This window comes from Schistocerca americana, chromosome 7 (assembly GCF_021461395.2).
Source record: "Schistocerca americana isolate TAMUIC-IGC-003095 chromosome 7, iqSchAmer2.1, whole genome shotgun sequence".
Classification (NCBI taxonomy): Eukaryota; Metazoa; Arthropoda; class Insecta; order Orthoptera; family Acrididae; genus Schistocerca; species Schistocerca americana.
The window spans coordinates 450,622,029-450,644,742 of record NC_060125.1 but is presented as its reverse complement, the minus strand read 5'-3'; the positions used below and the strand labels follow the sequence as shown (position 1 = coordinate 450,644,742).

The window sequence follows — 22,714 nt, the reverse complement described above, 5'->3', positions numbered from 1 at the left end:
TAAAAGATTTGTGGGGAATCAGACAGCTGAAAGAATTTGTATCGCATGAACTGATAATGAAAAGGAATATGTAAATGACACTAATTAATTTCTTAATGTACAAAGGACTTAAACATAAAACCACAGTTTCCCGTACACCAGAACAAAATGGCGTAGAACAAACACAAAACAGAACAATCATTAACGGGCAAGATGTCTGTGGTTTGATGTGAAATTATTTACAAAATTTTGGGGGAAGCAGTCTCCACCATGGTTTCCGACATCTGAGATTATTGAGTAGGAAGGCATATATCCACGTTCCAAGAGCCAACAGGAAAAAATTGGAGTTACTCCCTTATTTTGTTGGATTGATAATTCAAGTAATTGCCTTTATGGGTATCCCCCTGTTCAATCAATCCAGTGTCCACCTCCAATGTCTGTACCCACTTCAGAGAATTACTTCATCTATGTTTAAACAAATTAACATGACAGGCAGCACAGATGAAATGTATTTTTTTATAATTTTTTTTATCCTACACCTTTTGTTCACAAAAACAGCTCTGCACAGCACTGCTTTGGATTGTACAGTAGTGATACAGACATTTTGGCTCATTACTACACAGCCAGACATATGCTAATGAGGGAAGGCTACATATTTACAGATGAAGAATTAAAACAGTCAAAGATACAAATGAGAAACATAACAGAGGAATAGTATTGTTTACATTTGGTGATGCATGACCCCTGATCGTATTTTGAGAAAGTTTTGCACAAAGTTTAGATTCAGTCAAGAAGATGAAAATGATGATAGTCACAAGCTTCACGTAAAAATCAACCTTACCAGGTAAATTAAGACGGGTGAGTTCTTCTGAGATTAATGTGTTAAGACAGGAGAGGAGGGGGCATACACGGGGGAGGGGGGGGGGGGGGGGCATGCACATTAAAAAAAAAAAAAAAAAAAAAAGAATAAAGGAAGATTGGGTTCAATGTACTGTCGACACTGAGGTTATTAGAGACAGAGCACTAGCTCAGAGGGTATCAAGTATGGGGGAACGAAATCGCATTTTGACAATGTCCGGACAACACCTATCTCCAGAGTCCGGCACCACTGAAGTCACTGTCGCTGCTGCAATCTACGTTACAGCATACAGGTAAACTGTCCGCATGTATCAAAACCATGGTTCAATTGTTACTCTGATTTCTCCCTGACTCAATAAAATTCCATCTGTATTTTTCATCACAGCTTGTTCACATAAAATTAATTAAGAAATACACAGATTTTAACTGGGTCCCTGTGTTCACAAATTCTTTTCCTCAATCAGACCAAACGGATTGTGTGTTGCTATCCCCTCACATCTTGCAGTTCTGGAATCGACAAAGTCACTTTATTACTTTTCAGCCCTGCAAGGACTGAATTGATGCCTTTGATCCAGAGGAAAGACTGATTAGATGCAGCTCTCCATGCTAGCCGTCTTGAACCTGCCTACCATATCCCGTTTCTAAATTTTTCTTCAATTCTTTTTATTGCTCGCTCAATGTACAAATTGATAAACATTGTGGATAGGCTACAACCTTGTCTTACCCCATTCTCAACTACTGACATGTTCCATGACCTTGGAGATTTGCTTCTCAATTTGGTCCTATGGAACTTGACGAGTAAATAAATAAAAAAAATAGAATGTAGGTAATATTTGCATTAAAGTGACATGTTACTCATGCTGCGGAATCATGAGCTGACATTTATGTGGCAACCATCTGACATCCATTTATATCAATGAGCCACACAGGCACAGTCAGTCAAAGTATTTGATGAGCCACAAGCTATTAATTAATCTCAGGGAGAGAAAGACAGGAGCCTCACAGTGAGGTGGCTCGATACTGCAACTACAGTCTGCTTTCATAGAGATTGAATGTTGTGCATTGAATATCATGAACTGCCACTGGACTAGTGCTGCCATCTAGCAATGATAAACCCTGATGCGTCATTCAACTATGTAACTCCAAACATCTATTTGTACTAGACCTAATGAATCATGTAATAAATATTTCATAAAATTTTAATAAGATGACATTTGCATAAACTATATAAAATTACTACCTCATACCATATTACATTCTTAAAGTTTTGTTTAATTTTACTGACTGCTACAAAGTTATTCGACCTTGTTTCCTATCAAATTAAGTAATGCAATCACTGGGCAAAAATATCTGGATGTGTCATCACATTATAAGGAAAGTTCCAAAGTATTTGACAGATAATAAGCCGCAATATAAAAGTAATACACAGAAATGACCCCGCTAAACAATTCACATAAGAGAACATTTTACTTGCGGGAAAAAGACATTCTCTCTGCAGTCATGAAGGCATTGGGTATTTCATGGATAACTGGGCCAACACCCTGCCACAAGTACATCATTTCAGGACAGCTATGCAAATGTGGAATGCAGCTCATCAGTACTACGATAGCTGACAGCAGCTAATTTAAAATTTCTGTTATGGACAACATGTGTGCACCCATACCATTCACAACCATTGGCTGCCAAAAAAGTTAGAGATGTAATTCACCTGCACAAAAGCCCATGAAAACAGCATATCATAGTACATTTGCGGGATTAAAATGACCACTTGGAATGACAAGTCGTGTTATATGTTTCTACACATTGATGACAATGTACCAATGACTTCAAAATATATTAAACACGGGCCAATGGTTGGTTGGTTGGTTGGTTGGTTGGTTTGAGGAAGGAGACCAGACAGCATGGTCATTGGTCTCATCGGATTAGGGAAGGATTGGGAAGGAAGTCGGCCGTGCCCTTTCAGAGGAACCATCCCGGCATTTGCCTGGAGTGATTTAGGGAAATCACGGAAAACCTAAATCAGGATGGGCGGACGCGGGATTGAACCGTCGTCCTCCCGAATGCGAGTCCAGTGTCTAACCACTGCGAAGGGCCAATGCTTGCAGAAGTGTGTGATTACGTGGATTTGAAGACTAACTAGTTCAGTAAACACTTTTTAATCTCTCCTATACAATATCTTCCATAAATCCATAACACAGTCATTCATTTTTTTTATCTTGTGCTTTCATTCTTTATAGTTTCTGAAGTATACATAACAACACGCAGAAAATGTTGACTGGGATAATACAATGAAAATGTCTGCAACTCCAACAAGTAATTATGTGTTGTTCTTGTTATGGTCTTCAGTCGAAAGACTGATTTAGATGCAGCTCTCCATTCTAGCCCTCTTGAACCTGCCTACCGTATCCTGTTTCTAAATTTTTCTTCAATGCTTTTTATTGCTTGCTCAGTGTACAGATTGATAAACATTGGGGATAGGCTACAACCTTGTCTTAACCCATTCTCAACTACTGTCACCTTTTCATGTCCAACTCTTATAACTGCAGTTTGTTTTCTGTACAAGTTGTAACTAAGGAGGCCTTGTATTTAGCCCTGCTCTCGTCAGAATTTTGAATAGTGTATTCCACTAAACGTCATCAAAGTCATCTTCTAAATCAACAAATGTTATAAACATAGGTTTGTTTTTCTTCAGTCTAACTCTTAAAACAAACGGTAGTGTCAGTATAGCCTCATAAGATCCTAAATTTTTCCAGAATTCAAACTGAACTTCTCCAAGGTTCCCTTGAAAGGTCTCTGTTGGATTCCCTTCATGTTAATTTCTTAAAACTGTTGTCATTTACGGCATACATTCCACTTCTGAATTTCCTGTGGTGTTTCTGACTCTATCTGGGAGAGACTGAGCAATGGAACATGTTACTTTTACACATAAACAAGAACGATCTCTCACATTACTACACTTTAAAACACAGTTTATATGTAATTCACATCACACAGTCTCATACGAAACCTACATCCGGTTTCTTTTATATACTGTATATATGATATGACACTGTCATCCCCCTTCCCTTCTGTGTGAAACGATGAATGAGCAAATGTATTTCTAGTTGCATGTTTGATGGTAGCAGACAAGCCTGTCTGCTAGAGAACAGTAGGACCAACGTCGGAACAGGTAGCTACGCTTTCTAAAAGCAAAGAGGTTTCTATTCTTAGTATGGTCCTGTCCGTCCCTTATGTTGGTATAGGAAGCTGTCTCTCTGGTCACTTCCATTTTGTATCTGGAAGCACCCTTGGTAGGGGCCCACGGCAGTCTGTCCGTGGCGAGCGTCTGAAATGGTAAGATCTCTGGCTAAGCGCGTCTCAGCTAAGTCCGTAGGACAATGGATTTCTTACGTTCAGCCTAACTGAAACTTTAATCACCTTTATTTCAGGTTTAGATCTAAAATATCTTGTTGTTGTTGTGGTCTTCAGTCCTGAGACTGGTTTGATGCAGCTCTCCATGCTACTCTATCCTGTGCAAGCTTCTTCATCTCCCAGTACCTACTGCAACCTACATCCATCTGAATCTGCTTAGTGTATTGATCTCTTGGTCTCCCTCTACGATTTTTACCCTCCACGCTGCCCTCCACTGCTAAATTTGTGATCCCTTGATGCCTCAAAACATGTCCTACCAACCGATCCCTTCTTCTAGTCAAGTTGTGCCACAAACTTCTCTTCTCCCCAATCCTATTCAATACCTCCTCATTAGTTATGTGATCTACCCACCTTATCTTCAGCATTCTTCTGTAGCACCACATTTCGAAAGCTTCTATTCTCTTCTTGTCCAAACTGGTTATCGTCCATGTTTCACTTCCATACATGGCTACACTCCATACAAATACTTTCAGAAACGACTTCCTGACACTTAAATCTATACTCGATGTTAACAAATTTCTCTTCTTCAGAAACGATTTCCTTGCCATTGCCAGTCTACATTTTATATCCTCTCTACTTCGACCATCATCAGTTATTTTACTCCCTAAATAGCAAAACTCCATTACTACTTTAAGTGTCTCATTTCCTAATCTAATCCCCTCAGCATCACCCGATTTAATTTGACTACATTCCATTATCCTCGTTTTGCTTTTGTTGATGTTCATCTTATATCCTCCTTTCAAGACACTGTCCATTCCGTTCAACTGTTCTTCCAAGTCCTTTGCTGTCTCTGACAGAATTACAATGTCATTGGCGAACCTCAAAGTTTTTACTTCTTCTCCATGAATTTTAATACCTACTCCGAGTTTTTCTTTTGTTTCCTTTACTGGTTGCTCAATATACAGATTGAATAACATCGGGGAGAGGCTACAACCCTGTCTCACTCCCTTCCCAACCACTGCTTCCCTTTCATGCCCCTCAACTCTTATAACTGCCATCTGGTTTCTGTACAAATTGTAAATAGCCTTTCGGTCCCTGTATTTTACCCCTGCCACCTTCAGAATTTGAAAGAGAGTATTCCAGTTAATGTTGTCAAAAGCTTTCTCTAAGTCTACAAATGCTAGAAACGTAGGTTTGCCTTTTCTTAATCTTTCTTCTAAGATAAGTCGTAAGGTTAGTATTGCCTCACGTGTTCCAACATTTCTACGGAATCCAAACTGATCTTCCCCGAGGTCCGCTTCTACCAGTTTTTCCATTCGTCTGTAAAGAATTCGCGTTAGTATTTTGCAGCTGTGACTTATTAAACTGATAGTTCGGTAATTTTCACATCTGTCAACACCTGCTTTCTTTGGGATTGCAATTATTATATTCTTCTTGAAGTCTGTGGGTATTTCGCCTGTCTCATACATCTTGCTCACCAGATGGTAGAGTTTTGTCATGACTGGCTCTCCCAAGGCCATCAGTAGTTCTAATGGAATGTTGTCTACTCCCGGGGCCTTGTTTCGACTCAGGGTCTTTCAGTGCTCTGTCAAACTCTTCACGCAGTATCTTATCTCCCATTTCATCTTCATCTACATCCTCTTCCATTTCCATAACTTTGTCCTCAAGTACATCGCCCTTGTATAAACCCTCTATATACTCCTTCCACCTTTCTGCCTTCCCTTCTTTGCTTAGAACTGGGTTGCCATCTGAGCTCTTGATATTCATACAAGTGGTTCTCTTCTCTCCAAAGGCCTCTTTAATTTTCCTGTAGGCAGTATCTATCTTACCCCTAGTGAGACAAGCCTCTACATCCTTACATTTGTCCTCTAGCCATCCCTGCTTAGCCATTTTGCACTTCCTGTCGATATCATTTTTGAGACGTTTGTATTCCTTTTTGCCTACTTCATTTACTGCATTTTTATATTTTCTCCTTTCATCAATTAAATTCAATATTTCTTCTGTTACCCAATCTTATGTTATCTTAAATTGCAACGCAGTGTAATTCGAGTGTGAAGTTCAGAATATCTTCCAGTAGTTGCTTAGTCACTACTTTGTGAGCAAAGTGGAACCACGTGTTGAGGATCCGTACCACGTGCTTATTCAATTGTTTGACCCATCAGGTTAATAGTAAGACAATAGTAACCAGTTCGAGGTTTTTATTTTGTAAATTACGTTTCGATGTAATTTATTTTAATTATCAAAATTATTGTGGAGCTACACTCTTTGTGTAAACCAAGTTGACCACGTGAAGCATGTGGTGTAATCATCAAAGTAGCCCTCAGCTATTCTTTTTGGGAAGATTTCACAGAGAGTTAGTATGAATTTAGTATACCTGTGTGCGGTAATTTCATGACGGACGGGATTGCGCTACGAACGTAACTTCTTTGGGTGAAAATTAAATTGGTTGGTTGTGGTTAATTTCCTCTTGCATATGTTTCAATGTTCTTCGTGTGTTATTTTATGAATGCAGTGTTGCATGCAGTCTCCCAATCTTGGCTCCATATTTGATGTGTTCCTTAAGATTGTAAACTCACATTTTCACAATCCTAAATAAGGCACCAGTTTAGTTACGATTCAAGTTTAATATGCTGTAATTTTAACGGAACAATGATCAATGTTAAAATAAATGTCCAAATATAAACTGATTTATTTCTTTTCATTTAAATTCTCTTTTTATATATATATATCACCGGTTGTCGTAAGATAACTGTTAAAAAATTATAATTAATGTTAGTCAGGTTGGGAATTTGGTAAGCTAGACTGGATACCTGGTGAAACAGTTGCTCAGTAATGCAAGGTTAACTTCCCCAGATAGCTCACAGCTTTTAACCCACTTTTATTGTCTTGAATATCAGCACCGCTTTCAGAACAAATTAATGCATCAACATTACACCCTTATGTCAGTCTTTCCATTTTTCTGTAAATAGCGGATGCTAGTAATGTTCAACCTGCCAGCACCTGTCTTCTGCAGGACTAGTATTATTACATGAACATCACCGAAATTTCATTCTTTTACATTACTTCCTTCAAATAAAGCTGTCACACACCCTCAAGTATATACTCACAGGCAATTTAAGAGAAGGAAATTGATTAAGTGTATGTAAGAAGTCATGTGATGGAAGAATTTCTATAATTATGTTTGCTGAAAGTTGTCCCAATGATTAAAACACAATTTGAATTATAATTTATACTTGTCATTGCATATAAGTCTATAACAATCTTTCATATTAAAAATTTTGTCACCTTCAACTGATCCTCTGTAGCTGAGGAGGCCGCTAGACGAGCCCCATTACTTCTGTGTCGTTCTCGATTGTGCGTGTTGAGATGTCGCTTCATGTCTGATCTAACACGGAATGGCTTGCCACACACATTACATGGATGTGGCTTCTCACCTAAAAAACAATTCCTCCATTCATAACGTCAACATTTAAATCGAAGAAAATATTAATCATAATTATTGAAAATCAATCACTATACCATGAAACTGATTTTGAAAGTAATTATTACTAAGACTTTTTTGAATAATACAACTGCAAGTGCAAAATAATGTTGCTGCCATATAATAAAAGTGTGGCCCTGCTCTACCAAATCAGCATTTGGGAAATTTTGCCACTTTTCTTATCAGTATTATGAGGAAGTAAACTAATCATTGCCTGGTCAGGCTATCCATTTACTGGCAACTGTAGAACAAAATTAATCAACAGCATAGTAGCATAAACAATTTTGTTTTCTAACTTCAACGTTGTCCCATCCACAAATCACTGTCACCTTCACTTATATTGAATTACATTTATATGTAATTACATTTTACCCTAACCACAAACAATATTGTGACAAAGTGATCCTATCTCTTAGGCATTAATTCAATCCTCAGTTTCTCATTTTCTGGTATAATATGTTGTACCTGTGGTCTTTCCCGTTAATTATCACTAACAATTGATTCCAGCTACAGAAACCAGAGTCACCATGTACAAGGGCCACGCTTTGGAAAAGTACAGCAAGTATTGCTTCTAAAAATCTTGCATTCACCTTCTCAGTTTTCTCCTTCAAGTTGTATGCACTGGTCCATCTTCTCTTCTCAGATCAACAAACGCTACAATGAAAAATTTGACTAGAAACGCCTTGTAGATGGAAGTACCCATTTTAGAGAACTCAAGATAGTGCCCATTTCTGACTGTTTCCTCTTCTGTGAAGAAATGGGAAGAATTTGAAATCAGATATGGGTTGTAAGATAGACTGACAAGTGACTGACCTGAAGCATTTGGAATTTGCCCTCACAGTTTACAGACGCTTTCACCAGAGAATTTCTATCAATGATTGGAAGCAATTATGAATTTGAATAAAACACTAATATGCAAATTGTGCTCTTTTTCATCTAATCTCATGTACCTAGTGCGTGAAAGACAAACTTTCAATGTTTTATGTGGTACCAGCAAGTTAGTTTGTAAAACTGCCAACAGGAATGCCACAAACTGTAGTTGCTGAGGATGGTGATGAACCAAGAAGAGAGGAAGTATTTTGTGTGCTACAATTTGCCTCTTATCAATCAGTAGTGAGGGTGCAAAAAGCTTTCTTACTCAAGTTTTGCAAGACACCACCAGTTTACAACAGCATAGGGAAGTGATGTATGAAATTCAAGGAGGTGGTTGCTAGTTTGATGTAAAATGTTAAGGATGACAGGACTGTCAGAATAGACAGTGGACTGTGTGAGGGATGTGATAATGTGAAGTCCCACAAAGTCTACCTATTGAGCGAGTGCAAAATGAACACCCCTCACCTAACAGTATGAAAAACCCTTATCACCACCTACCTCAACATGCTGCAGTTGTGGCTCATGTCACAAATTGAAATTTATAGCTGAGATTTCATTCCTTTAATGAGACATTGCCATGTTGCAGAATAGGCTGTGTTGTGGCTGCTGCCCTTGTGCTACTTGAGTGTCCACCACAAACACCGGATCTGATGGCTTGCTATTTTTTCTTCTGAGGTTATGTCAAAGATAGTGTTTAGATTCCATCTCTAGCATAGAACTTTAAAAACTTGGGACAAGGCATCACAACAGCTGTCCTTACTGACACTCTTAATGTGCTGGATGGGTACAGGCAGAATTGGACTACTGATTAGATGTGTGCCTTGTGGCAGGAAGTGGACAAACAGAATATTTGTAAAAAAAAAAAAAAAAAAAAAAACACCACCACATTGGGTGTTTGTCTTTCACATACTGTATCATCTGTTACATTGTTCTTGACCATTTATCTGTACCAATTTTTTGAAAATGTTTCATGGACCTCACAATTACCCTACATATCTCAAAAATTTCTATATCGTTGCACCCAGTCCACATTAATGGAATAAAACATTAAACTACAAAAGTATAAAAACACCAGATAAGTGAAATATAGTGGTCGACTCTCGGAGCATTCTGTGAAAAACTACTTCGGATTCCAGTAGGGTGTAACACACCAAGCAAGTGCTTCTTGTCTAATAAATTATTCCCATTTATTTTGATAAGTTAACTACACAGCAAACCATTCTGGAAAATATCCCTAGTAACGGCATATATCTGGGACTCAATCCCAGAACCTTCACTTTTCACAGGTAAATGCTCTAGTGACTGAGCTGATTCACAACCCATCCTCACAGCTTTTCTTCTGCCAGTGCCTCATGCCTGATTAATTCAGTCAACACAGAACTTGCCCATGAAACGCAAAGGTTCCAGGTTCTAGTCCTGGTGCAGCACACAGTTTTAATTAGTCAGGAAGTTTCAAATCAGTGTATTCTCTGCTTCAGGGTGGAGATACATTCCAAAAACAATCCCCAAAGCAGTGGTTCCACAATTTCTCTGCAATTTCCTTTCTTCCAGCAGTTCTAATCCTGAAAAGTTAAACAGGAGTCCTTCTGTGGAGTACAAAAGTAAGAGAGAGGTATTGGCGGAAGTAAAATTGTGAGGGCGGGTAATGAATCATGCTTGGATAGCATGGCTGGTAGTGTATTTGCCCACAAAAGGCGAAGGTTCTAGGTTGTAATCCCAGTCCAACACACAGTTTCAATCTGCCATAAAGTTTAAAATAAGCAGACAAACTTCGCAGAGTGAAAATTCATTAATGGAATATAGCTGGGCCAAACTTCTTCTCCAAGGATGCTTCTAATCACCACCACCAATATGAGCTCCACCTCCACCTCCACCTCCTCCACCACCACAGAACAAAAAGACGATGACAGCTTTGAGAAGTGAAATAAATTTTTGTTGTATGGGACTATCTCGTGATGCAGTCTTACAATTTAATGTCACTTGGGCAGCAAGAAAGTCAGTTTTGCTGCCTACTCCAGCTTCTTATTTACTCTCACAAGACTTAATGTATCCCACTTCAGACATTCTGACAACAGTAAAACCCAAAGTGGTCATTAGCTATCAAGTCCACAACCTCCATGCAGTAACCTTTGTTGGCAACAACTAATAGTCTCGTCATACGGTGATTTTACATGGGAAGTTTTGGAGAAGTCTGAAAACATACTCAAGTTAGTTCCTTTTTATTTATTTAAATGTGATGGTTTCAAATTTCAGTTTGGACACCTTTAAATCACAAACAATCCATTTTTCACCATAATTTGGTTGTAACTTAAAATGGTGCATTTTTTGAGTAACTAAATTTAGCAAGACTAAATTTCATAGAAATTTTATGTTATGAGTTTTTTTGCTGTTTGATGTACCATTTGGCAGCATTTTGTTAATCGGTGGTTTAAAAGAGTTTGGACTAGATAAAAAAACAACAGAAATAATTAAAGCAGCTTTAGCCAATGCAACATCAAAAATAAAAGTTTTTGGAGAAATGCCCAAAAACTTTGAAATGAAATCAGGAGTAAGACAAGGAGATGGCTTGTCACACCTTCTTTTTCATTCTGCATTAGAGAAAGTGGGTGGTGAATGGTGGAAGGCCATACATACTAAGGGTGTACAGCTAGGAAAAAAGCAAACAAGATCACTACAGTGTCTAGAATTTTCAGATAATGTGCTGCTTATTACAGATTCGCTTAAAAATGCACAGGAACAAACTACAGAACTACAATGTCAAGTAGCAAATGTAGGATTACAAATGTCATTTGGAAAAAAAGCCAGTTCATGACAAACATCAGTAGTGTGCTTCAAAAGCTTGAAATAAATAACAACACAATATCTAAAGTATTAAGTCTCCAGGAGAATGGATATCAAACAACATGAAGGGAAAAACAGCAACAGAGACACGAATACATAAAATGGAGATGGCCTTTAAAAAACAAAAAACATCTATACCAAAAACTTTTTACCCTGACTAGAACATTGAATGCAGTAGGAATTCTTAAACTGACTATGAAGGGAGGATTTGAAAAATTACAAAAAAATTGAAAGAAGAATCCTAAGAAAAATAATATAACCCAAAGGCAGCAGTGAATTAGAATACAAATAAAGATTTAATACTGAGCATTATCTGAAATCCAGATATGTAACAGATGTAATGAGAAAAATGGGATTAAAATTCTATGGGCGCACACACAGAATGAATAATGACGGAATAACTAAACAAATCTTTGACATACTAAACAATTACAAATTCAAAACCACATGGCTGAGACAAGTAGGAAGAAATATCAAAAATGTAGGATTCAACTTGAACACAACAAGAAGAAGATCACTTTTTAAAGAAGCAATAGCAAAGACAGGCTTTCAGGACAGAAAAAAAAAACAAGAACTGGAAGAAAGTGGACACAAGAAGAGAATAGACAACTTCCTCAAAGAATGAAAGAAGTGTGCGTCCAAAGGAAACTATACATGACAAAAGAAGCAAAGATTATGATGGGTTATCGTGTGCTCCAAAAGGTCTTTTTTTTGGGGGAGGGGGGGTTCCTTTTATTCTGAAATCTCCTTGAAGCCCTGAGTCAAGCAACTTCTGCCTGCCAGCAAAAGACATAAATGACATAGAATAGTTCCTTCAGACCACTCCCTCCCATTATAAAACTTGTTACTGCCATTAAAGACAGTAAAAGATGAAAGACAACCACTCTCATGACATTTGAAACTTTGAGGTCTCGGCGTCAACTTGTTGGAATATCTTGGTCTTTTAGGTACAATGCTCGATTGAATATTACCACATAAATTTTCTAAAGCAGTTGTTCAGTATTTTGCACCGCACACGACAAAGCTGTGAAGACAATGTCATAATTACAGGGATGAATGTTTATGAATGTCTGACAACCTACAAGGGTTATGACATAAGGGAGATCTTGGGTAACACCCTCTACGAATCTGTCCCCCCTCCAGAATATCCAATAGGTCTTAGTTTTTACTGTAAACAGCTAATCCTACTTTGTTATTCCACTCAAAAGTTTTTGGCTGAATAGCTCTGTCAGTACACAATAATTGTGTTAGAATCAACAGACAGAAATTTGGATCATCCATTTTACCGGAGGACCAGGAATCGAAAGTACTGTTTGGACCCATTCGGATTGTAATTAATGACAACATTTATACAGAAGCATTTATTATTGACAATTAACACACACACACACACACACACACACACACACACACAAAAGAAAATATACATATTCGCCCTTTAAGGTCCTATAAGGCAAACGGGATCTGATCTAGGGCAGCCGCCTGACAGAGTGCTCATTCACAACTGACCTCCCTCTAACTGTTGCGAGTCTTCCATTAGCCACCCACGGAGGGTTGGCGTTCTGGCCATTGCCCCTCTGGTACAAATAATTCGAGAGAGAGCAGCACTCTCCAGTGACTCAATCGAGTGTAGCAACCAAACAATTGTGCTGGTGGCATATATTTTACTGAAAGGAAATTTTCACATGCAGCAAATCACACTTATGGAAAGAAATCAGCTGTGCCCTTTTGCAAGGAACCATACCAGCATTTAGAGCAACCACAGAAAACTAAACCTGGATGGGCAGACAAATATTTGAATAGTCACCCTCCCGAATGCAGCTCAGTGTTCCTGAACTACACTCAAGTTTTCAGCCGGGTGGCATCGTCAAGTTAGTGCAATATTTCAGCACTGCCTGAGGATAGCAATGAGTTAGTTTGCCAAAATACTGCAGCAACTGGACCAGTTTTTCCTCTCTCTCTTCACTCTGTGGTCAAACAACGTATTTTCAATTAAACTGAGTAAGCCAATGACTGTAAACCAAATTGAAACATATTATGGCTCATCCAGACAATCATTGAATTTCACAGCTAGTTTCATGCCCTGGCACAAAAGAAGCCCAATGGAGGAAATAATGAAAACTTACAATGTAAAGGAAAGTTGGGAAAACAGAAAATATGGTATGTGTTAAAGTGTGTTAATAAATGTTCACAGCCGATAGCTGGTCAGTACTTGTATTCCAGGAATAGCACTTTGAATGTGAGCTAAATGTATTTCAATCTGTACAGAGTATGCCACCTTCCTGTTTCCAATTAAATTTATTTGTGTGTGTGGTAACCTGTGTTGATTCTCTGTACAATCTACCAAAGTATATGCTTATGGCTCTCAGGACCTGGGTCCTCTTAAGGGGACTTGTGCATGAATAATTGTCAAAAAATCAATTTTTTAATGTTTGTCTTAAAAAATTCTCTGTAGTTTTCTGAATGAGAAAAAGTTTACGTCCAGGAAAATGGACCGCAGAAAGTGCCAAAATTAGAGGAATTTAAAAGTGGCTGCCTGCACCATGACATCCCCATGGCAGACAGTCAGCTATGTTAAAAATAAAGTTTTGCTCTCATTCGTTTCACTTTTATGACTTTTTGGTCCCCTAAGTTGACTAAATTGTGAAAGCTTAACAGTTTCTTATCTTTTGTTATACAGAGAGTTTAGTCACTGTTTGCTGTTATTTGGTGTGAATATTTTGTTTACAGAGAAGTACAGCAGAGTCCCGCTAATCTGAACCACGGTAATCCGAACGTCCGGTTAATCCGAACATGAAAAATGTTAGTCTAAGTATGGAAAACTGTGCGGTAAGCTGCTGTCCATACACACTATTTTAATTTACACAGTACAGTAAACATGTATTAGAAAAATTGGCAAGAAAAAACTACATTTAAAAAATGCATAACAATGAAAGAAAAGCTGTCAAACTTACTAAAATACAGCGGACATTTTATCCCTATTTTTTAGATAACAAAAACTCAGTCATTGTTTTTTGGCATAATGAAGACAGTCTGCTATATGATGCATAATTGTGCCATTGTCTCATAAACATCAAATCAGCAGTGAAGCTGTTGCTCCAAATAATGTAGTGTGAGGTCAAGGGCTTCTGCTGCATCACTCTGTGGCACCAGCTCTCCTTTGTCGCTTTCAGGTTCATTGTCACTTCTGTCACAGCAGTCCACTTCTTCCTGGTCTTGAGTAACAGCAGCAACTAAATCTGTGTCAGTAAGGTTCTCCACACTTTCCCCATCCGCTGCCATCCGTTCATCTATGTCTCCTTCACGATTTCTTCACATCCAGGGATTGTCTGTATTATTTGCAGTAGATTTTCCTCTTCATTTTCAACTAGGTTGTCCTGAAATTCAAGAGATGTCCACAGTTTTCTCCATGATTTTTCTCAGAGTATTTTCTGAAATATTCTGCCATGCCTCAGCGGCCCAATAAACAACATCCTTCACATTTGTCTTTTTTATTTTGTCCACTAAAAGAATGCTATAATCTTGGATCAGCATTCTTAAAAATTGTTTTCTGTAAATCAGTTTTAATGTTTGCAGTATGCCCTGGTCCATTGGCTATAGAAGCGGTGTAACATTTGTCGGCAAAAACTTCACCACACTTTCTCCATCACGTAAATCCTCAGTACTTGGATGAGATGGCGTGTTATCAGTCAAAAGGAGTGCATGGGGAGACAAATGATTTTCCTTAGAAAACCGTTGAACAGAGGGAACAAACTGGTCGTGAAACCATTCTTTGAACAGCTTACCATCCATCCATGCTTTTTCTGGTTGCGATAATATATGGGCAGGGACTTAATGTTGCAGTTTTTAAAAGCTCTGGGCCTAGCATATTTGCTGATCAGCATTAAAGGCGGCTTGTGATTACCAGCAGTGTCGCTGCACCCTAATAAAGTCACACGATCTTTGCCAACTGTAAAACCAGGAGCATGGTCTTCTGCTTTAGATGCCAGTCTTTTTGTTGGCAATGCCCTAAAATTAAGGCCAGTCTTGTCAGCATTATAAATTTGTTGGGGAGAATACTTTCTCTCTGTAATCATTTTTTCAAACTCACCCAGGTATTCCTTCACTGCATCACGGTCAGCGGAAAACTTCTCTCCAGTAATTGTTAGCTGACGGATTCGATGATGTTTTTTTTAAACTGTCCAACCAACCTGTACCCACACTAAAAGACTAATCACCATTCATTAACTTGTTCACATAAACAGCCTTCTCCTGAACCAGTGCTCCACTCAAAGGAGTTCCCCTTTCTTTTTCCTGCGTAAACCATAGGAAAAGAGCTTCATCCACTTTATCGTACTGGGACTGTTTCAAAGTCTGCCGAATTTCGAGTGTATTTCCCAAAGACGTTGCACAGGACTGTTCAAGCTTCACTTGGTTCCTCTTCCAATCACAAATGGTTGCTTTACCAACACCCAGTTCCGTTGCCAGTTTAGATACATTCTCACCATTGTCAATCCGCTTCCAAGCATTCAGTTTTTCTTTAAGAGTTAATGTTGTATGTTTCCATTTACTCATGACGAATATACATACACCACTACACATGAACGAATATAATACAACCGTTATGCGTGCCAGCGATTGATAACCAAGTGCTTTGCAAGCCAACTGGCAGTGCACTGACCTCAGACACTACATAGGTCTCAACAATGCACTACAAAAAGGGCAGGGAGTGAGAGTGAGCCATTTGTCCCACACTTGTTCCCATTTGTTACCATGGTGTACCTACTTATCTGCTTGGTACACTACATTCTAGAAACTTGTCACCATAATTCCGGCTAATCTGAACAAATCAGTACTCCAAACAAGGTCTGGCCCCAATTAGTTCAGATTAACGGGAATCTACTGTAATTGTATGCATGAGTTTCTTATTGTGCACTTGAGTCCCTTTTGTGTGCGTGTGTTTCTTATTCCACTTGAAATCAATGGGAAGAATTAAGAAGTTCAGTGTTAAAAAATGTAAATTTTATGGAAATTGGTTCACCAAATGGATTAACTCTGCTAATACTGAAATACATGATACAACAATTGAATTGGCTTCAACTGCTCCAAGTGCTTTGAAGCTAAAACTGAAATATTTGGACAATGGCTTCACAGTATTAATGCTGATAATAAAGAGATGCCAAGATCATCGACGAGGGACAAACACCAACTGACTGCCAAAAGAGCACCACCGTGCCTATCTTTAAGAAGAAGGGAAATCCCACTGAGTGCACCAACTACCATCCAATTCGACTTCTCTGCCAGGCCATGACAATCTTTGAGCGTGTTCTGGACCAAAGGATTCATGAGATCACACAGATTTCCAAAAACCAAGCTGGATTTGTGAAGAACTGTGACACAACTGATGCGATTCATGCTGCAAGACTCTTAGTTGAGAAACATCATGAGAAAGCCAAGCCGCTGCATCTAGCATTCCTGGATCTCGAAAAGGCCTTTGATTGGGTGCCACATAGTCTCATCTGGCTAGCACTTCAACAGCATGATGTGCCAGAGCAGCTTATTAACTGAGTGCAGTTACTTTATGCACAGCCAAGAAGTCATGTCCGTACAACCACAGGACTATCCAAGGACTTCCCCATCACAGTCGGCATCCATCAAGGTTCTGCATTATCACCACTTCTGTTTATTCTTGTAATGGACATCGTGACAGCTGACCTGCACCGGCCATTTTCATGGACCCTACTTTATGCTAATGATGTGATGCTGAAGCAGAAAACAAGCTTGATATGCAGAGCCAAACTCAAAAATGGAGTGACCGGTTAGCACAATACAGTTTGTGCCTTAATTTGAAGAAAACAGAGTACACGACATCACACAGACACAAAATGGAAACCATCACGATTAATGGTGAAGATCAGACTCATGACTTGCATGAGTAAGTTTAATTACCTTGGTTCCACAATCACTATTGACGGCCAACTCACAGAAGAGGTCAACGCCGGAACTCAGGCAGCCTGGATGAAGTGACGAACAACAACCAGAGTCACTTGCGACTACAGGAAGAAAGATAATTTAAAATCAAAAATCTATCACTCTATCATCCGACCAGTCACCTTGTACGGTTGTGAGTGCTGACCAACTACAGTTGAGACAAAACACCATCTAAGTGTAATGGAAACAAAAGACGCTAAGGTGGACAGCGGACCTCACTAAGTTAGATCACATTTGCAATGACAGCATTAGAAAACAGTTTGGTGTTGCACCGATCTAAGACAAGTTGCATGAGAGTCATCTTCAATGGTTTGGGCATGTTTTACAGGCCGGTGATGACTCTATTGCCAAGGCGGGTTACACACTTGAAGTCATCGGCAGAAGACCCGATAGTCGACCTAAGCAACGTTGGGTTGATACGATTAATAAAGACCTTAAATGTGTGAACATCCACCCACAGACAGTGATAGGGTGAAATGGAGACAACGGACCCATGTGGCGGATCCCACTGGCATGCGGGACATATGTTGAAAGAAAAGAAGAAGAAGAAGAAGAAGAATACTGCAGAGATGCCAACTACTGAATCAGATTGTGTTATTGTTGAACTCTCTGCTCTATCTGAACTAATAAATAAAGCTTTGCAGTGTAAGGAATGTGGCAATAGTGGTGTGAAGGTAGTTGAGACGACACGTGCTAGATGAGGTTGTGCATCAAAATTAAGAATTGTTTGTCATTTTTGTGATTTAAGTGAATGTAGTTATACTTGTGGCGTAACTAAACAGAGTGTATAAAACAAATATTAAGCTTGCTTATGCTATGAGGTGTATAGGCAAAGGGTACAGAAGTGCACAATTTTCCGTGCTCTTATGGACTCACCTCCTCCTACAGGATTAGACAGGTACAATACAATTATTCTACAGACTTTAGAAGAAGTAGCAAATGACAGTATGAAAAATGCTGTTCAGGAATGCGTAGCCATGAACGACAGCAATACATGTATGTCTGCAGCCTGGACGCATCCTGGAAATGAAGAGGCCATAGTTCCCTAAATGGTTTAGTGACAGCTACCTCGCTGAACAATGGTGAAGTCCTTGATGTGGAATGTATTAGCAAGTATTGTCATGGCTGTACTAATCGAACTGAATATCATAAATGTTTGATTAATTTTAGTGTTATAGTGGAGGGATGGAATCTGAAGGTCAGTGGAGAAATATGGTGTGATGCATACGTCTTACCTAGGAGACGGAGACTCAAAAGGTACCAAAAAGTTTGTGAATCCAAACCTTATGCTGACACAAAAATTGAAAAAAATGTAACGTGTTGGCCATGTCCAAAAAAAGTTAGGTACAAGATTGAGTAACTTGAAGAGGAATTTGAAACAAAAGAAATTAGCTGATGGTAAGTGCACTAGTGGATGTGGTCGGCTTAAAGACAAAGAAATACACAGGTTGCAGTATTACTATGGACAATCCATAAGACAAAATAAAAATGACCCTGAGGGAATGAAAAAGGCAGTATGGGCTGCCTTCTTTCATAAATTCTCCATAGACGACAACTCATGTCATACACTCTGCCCACATGGCAGTGACTCATGGTGTGGCTACCAGAGGCCTGTTACAAGGTGAGACCTACAACCATAAACATTCTTTGCCATTAGCTATAACGGAAGTTATAAAACTTAGTGACACAAGATTATTAGAGAAATGTTTACACAGTAGGACTCAAAACCCAAATGAAAGTTTCAACAATTGTGTATGGGAACGGATACCAAAAACTGTTCTAATAGGACTAAAAACATTGCAAATAGGTGTGCTAAATGCTGTTCTATGTTTCGATGATGGTGCAGTGTCAAGGCTTAACTTTATTGAGCTGATGAGAGTGCCTGGTGGACTAAATATGCATAGAGCTCTAATTGCCATTGACCAACGGAGACACTCTGAAGCAGAAAAATCAGTGTTGGAAGCTACTAAAGAAGCAAGAATAAGAACAAGTGTGAAAAAGAGAAGGGAGGAAGAACACAAGAAACAAGATGAATCTAGACCTGGAATGCACTAGTGCCATGCAAGTTTAATAGAGAAAGCAAGTTTTAACTTTAACTTGAATTTCCGGAAAGTTAAATTATTTCATGTTCTGGTACACTTCGGTTAAAAACTGTTAAAGACTATTTTATACTGTCCTAAAACATACTTAACTAAAAAGAAGACTACTCTTGTGACTTAAGTTTGAAAATAAAATGCTTTTTTCGAAGAAAAACTCTGAATTCATTTCCAAAATTTTTGATAATCATCCTTAAAAATTTTTGTACCATAACTTATGACAGCACCATCTTTACAATAATCTGCTTTAAAGATAATAGTGTAAAGAAATTACAGGAAAAAATAAACCTTCTACTTTGTATTCTGAGTAATGTGTACCTAAGATGTTCATAAATAATTAGCACGGTTTATTTCACTTGCAACAAAAAATACAATTAAAAAAAAGTGTGAGAGCTAAAGCTGTGGTTCATACATAAAAATGTTCCCAAAAGGTCATAAAAGATGGTAAGCATTATATGGGCTTACAAATCTTATTCTTTGATTTACACTACTTAAAAAACTGACCATTTTTTTTCAACATTTCCCCTGGTATTCACGGACCAGTCCCCTTAAATAGAATCCTGTTGTTTCCTAGCTGCAAAATGTAATCTGCTACAGCTGGAATATCTGTTTCTTTCCTTTGACAGTTGTCTTTATACTCTGCTAATCATATTTCCATCACTCTCTTCATAGAACCTACATCCTGCATACACCTTCCCACAACTACACTGCATTCTAAGAACTGGAAAGTCCAGAATGAAATAACAACAACATGGAAAGGAAACATTGCTACTCACCACATAAAGGAGGCACAGAGTTGCAAACTGGCACAATGAAAAGACTAGTAAAATAATTATCCTTTTCCCAAGCCTAATTTTTTAGCAATCTTCTTATTGTGCCTGTCTGCAACTCAACACCTCCTCTACGTGAAGAGCACAAACTATCATTCCTACATTGCTGTACTGTAAGCACAATAGACAGAAAAGAACTATTCATCCCAAGGAGACATCACACTATACCTCGTAATGCCACCTCCAGCATTGTTAAACGGCACAATTTGGCAAGGAAGTTTCTTCCGGTATGCATATCCAGCTGAAGTGAACCACTGATGATCAGACCCCATGCAGTTACCGAGCTGGGGGATACTGACTGCTATGTTTCACCTGCTGTTCCAAATAGACACCACATTTTGTACAAAATTAAGCTTAAACGATTTAGCAGGCAAATCAAGGCGCATTAAGGTGTGCGAGTTTTTGTCAAGTCACTAATGCAAGTATGGTGCCCTGCGACTGTGAACATGACTATTGTCATCTTAGAAAAATGGATCGTCCACAGTATATTAATCATGAAGATGTGACAGATGGGACAATACTTTGTTAATGAATATGTTGAAATAAACTTCGTGGTTAATTGATGGTAACCTGAATGAGTAGACCCAAGTAACTGTAAAAAATATATGTATCTCCACACACAATCACTTCTGGCCTGAACTACATCCTCCACAAGCCATCACCACTCTCGACATCTTGCACTATTTCAAAAGACGCTTAACTGTGATTTGTATTACCACATTAAATGCCTCCAGCCAGCTACTGTCCAGTTTCTGTGTTGTATGACATGCGGAAGATGCGCAGCTTCACACACCACTGTGAGCAATGGTCTTCTGTGAGGCATGCAACTCCCAATGTCCACTGTGTGCAGTTCCCTTCTAAGTGTTTGCTCAAAAACTGGTTGAGATGGACATGCCTTCACTGACATCAGCAATTATCATCAAGTTGAACCGTCAAGTTGAAACCAACTGTCACTGACAAGATGTGACACTCTTCTCTTGACCCTGTTGACCAGGAAATTTTTACGACCACTGTTCTCACATTGTGTTACATGGTGTGAGTGGTACACCATTCTTGTAGGTACAGTTGGCAGTCTGTGTTGATACACAAACAAATTGGGCAACTTAATTCACGGAGTGGTCACGAGCACGCTGAAGCACAGAGCTCCTTAGTATTAGCTTTAGAACCATTTGCTATTAAATTAAGGTAAATTATTTAAGACTCATGAATTTTCCTAATAGATATATGATACATGAAATATTGTGACAGCTTGTTGTTAAGAGCCAATCACCAATACGAGCTTAACGGATCATGGCATAGAGATGCAATGGCCAAATACAATTAGTATTCTGCCTTTTATTCATTTGTAATTTGCTACAGTGCCCCTGAGATTAATTGCCGATCATCACGAAGTGTTTTGAAAACTTGAATGCAAGTGCAGAAACTTAAATGATCTGGCCACAGTCTCCAAGCTATGATTCTTTTTCACCCGCAAATAACAGATACGAGCCCAGGAAAATTGATGGTGGTACTAAACGATGTAATCTTTTCTAAATTTTACAGCATTTTTCTCAAAGTCAGTTTGGCCACTAGCAAAAATGCATCCACCATCAAGAATGGTCGTCTGCTCCAGTTAATTTTAACAGCTTTCTTTCCAGTAATTAATTTCAATTTCTATTCAAAATCAAATTATTATTAGACATTTGAGTAATCTTGTGTCAAGCAGACAAGTCAGTACCAGTGGGAACGTCATATCATCACAGTGTGAACTGCTCCAAAGAAGCAGTACTGTGTGCTGTGCTGAATGAATTGGAGTGTTGGTGTGGACCAAAATGCCGCCTTGCACAGCCTCCCAAGATGTTTTGTCTTCACGGCCTCCCGTAACCCAGTCACTAGATTTCAGTAATATGATCATCTGACGGTTTAGCCCTTACGAGCATAATTTGGTAACATTGCATCATAACAGTACCATACAACCCTCAGCAGCACCTTTTCTGGTGATGGTTGCGACTACGCATTTTTCCGTTGGACTGCTTGCTTTGCTCCATTTCAGAATCATAGTGGCACACCCAGCACTTGTCCATAAATAGACAGTTAAACCCCACTCTGTGGCAACAGGGAAAAAAAAAAAAGACGACACATCCGAAGGAATTTACGAATGGACGGAAATCGGTACATGTGATGTATGCTTACAGACAAACAAATAATGAGAATTTCAGAAAAATTAGATGGATTATTCATGGGGAAGAGATTTACAGATTTAACAAGATAATGACACTTTAGGCCATCCCTAGCCCTTAGGAAAGTAGTTTTTCAGTTTGGCATTCACTGACAGGATTTTTGGATGTCCTCTCGAGAGATATCGTGCCAAATTCTGTCCAATTAACAAGTTAGAGCGTCAAAATCTGTAGCTGGTTAGAGGGCCCATAATGCTCCAAATATTCTGAATTTGTGAG

The 22,714-nt window shown here is 38.8% G+C and overlaps 1 protein-coding gene across 1 annotated transcript in view; it reads right to left on the bottom strand.

The window, feature by feature from the left end:
- The window catches only part of LOC124621764 (zinc finger protein 354B-like), a 145,156-nt gene that overhangs the window by 9,903 nt on the left and 112,539 nt on the right, over positions 1-22,714 (bottom strand). The window contains exon 8 of the mRNA XM_047147178.1: positions 7,474-7,622. Within this exon, the coding sequence (XP_047003134.1) occupies positions 7,474-7,622 (149 nt within the window). The remainder of the gene's footprint in view (positions 1-7,473; positions 7,623-22,714) is intronic.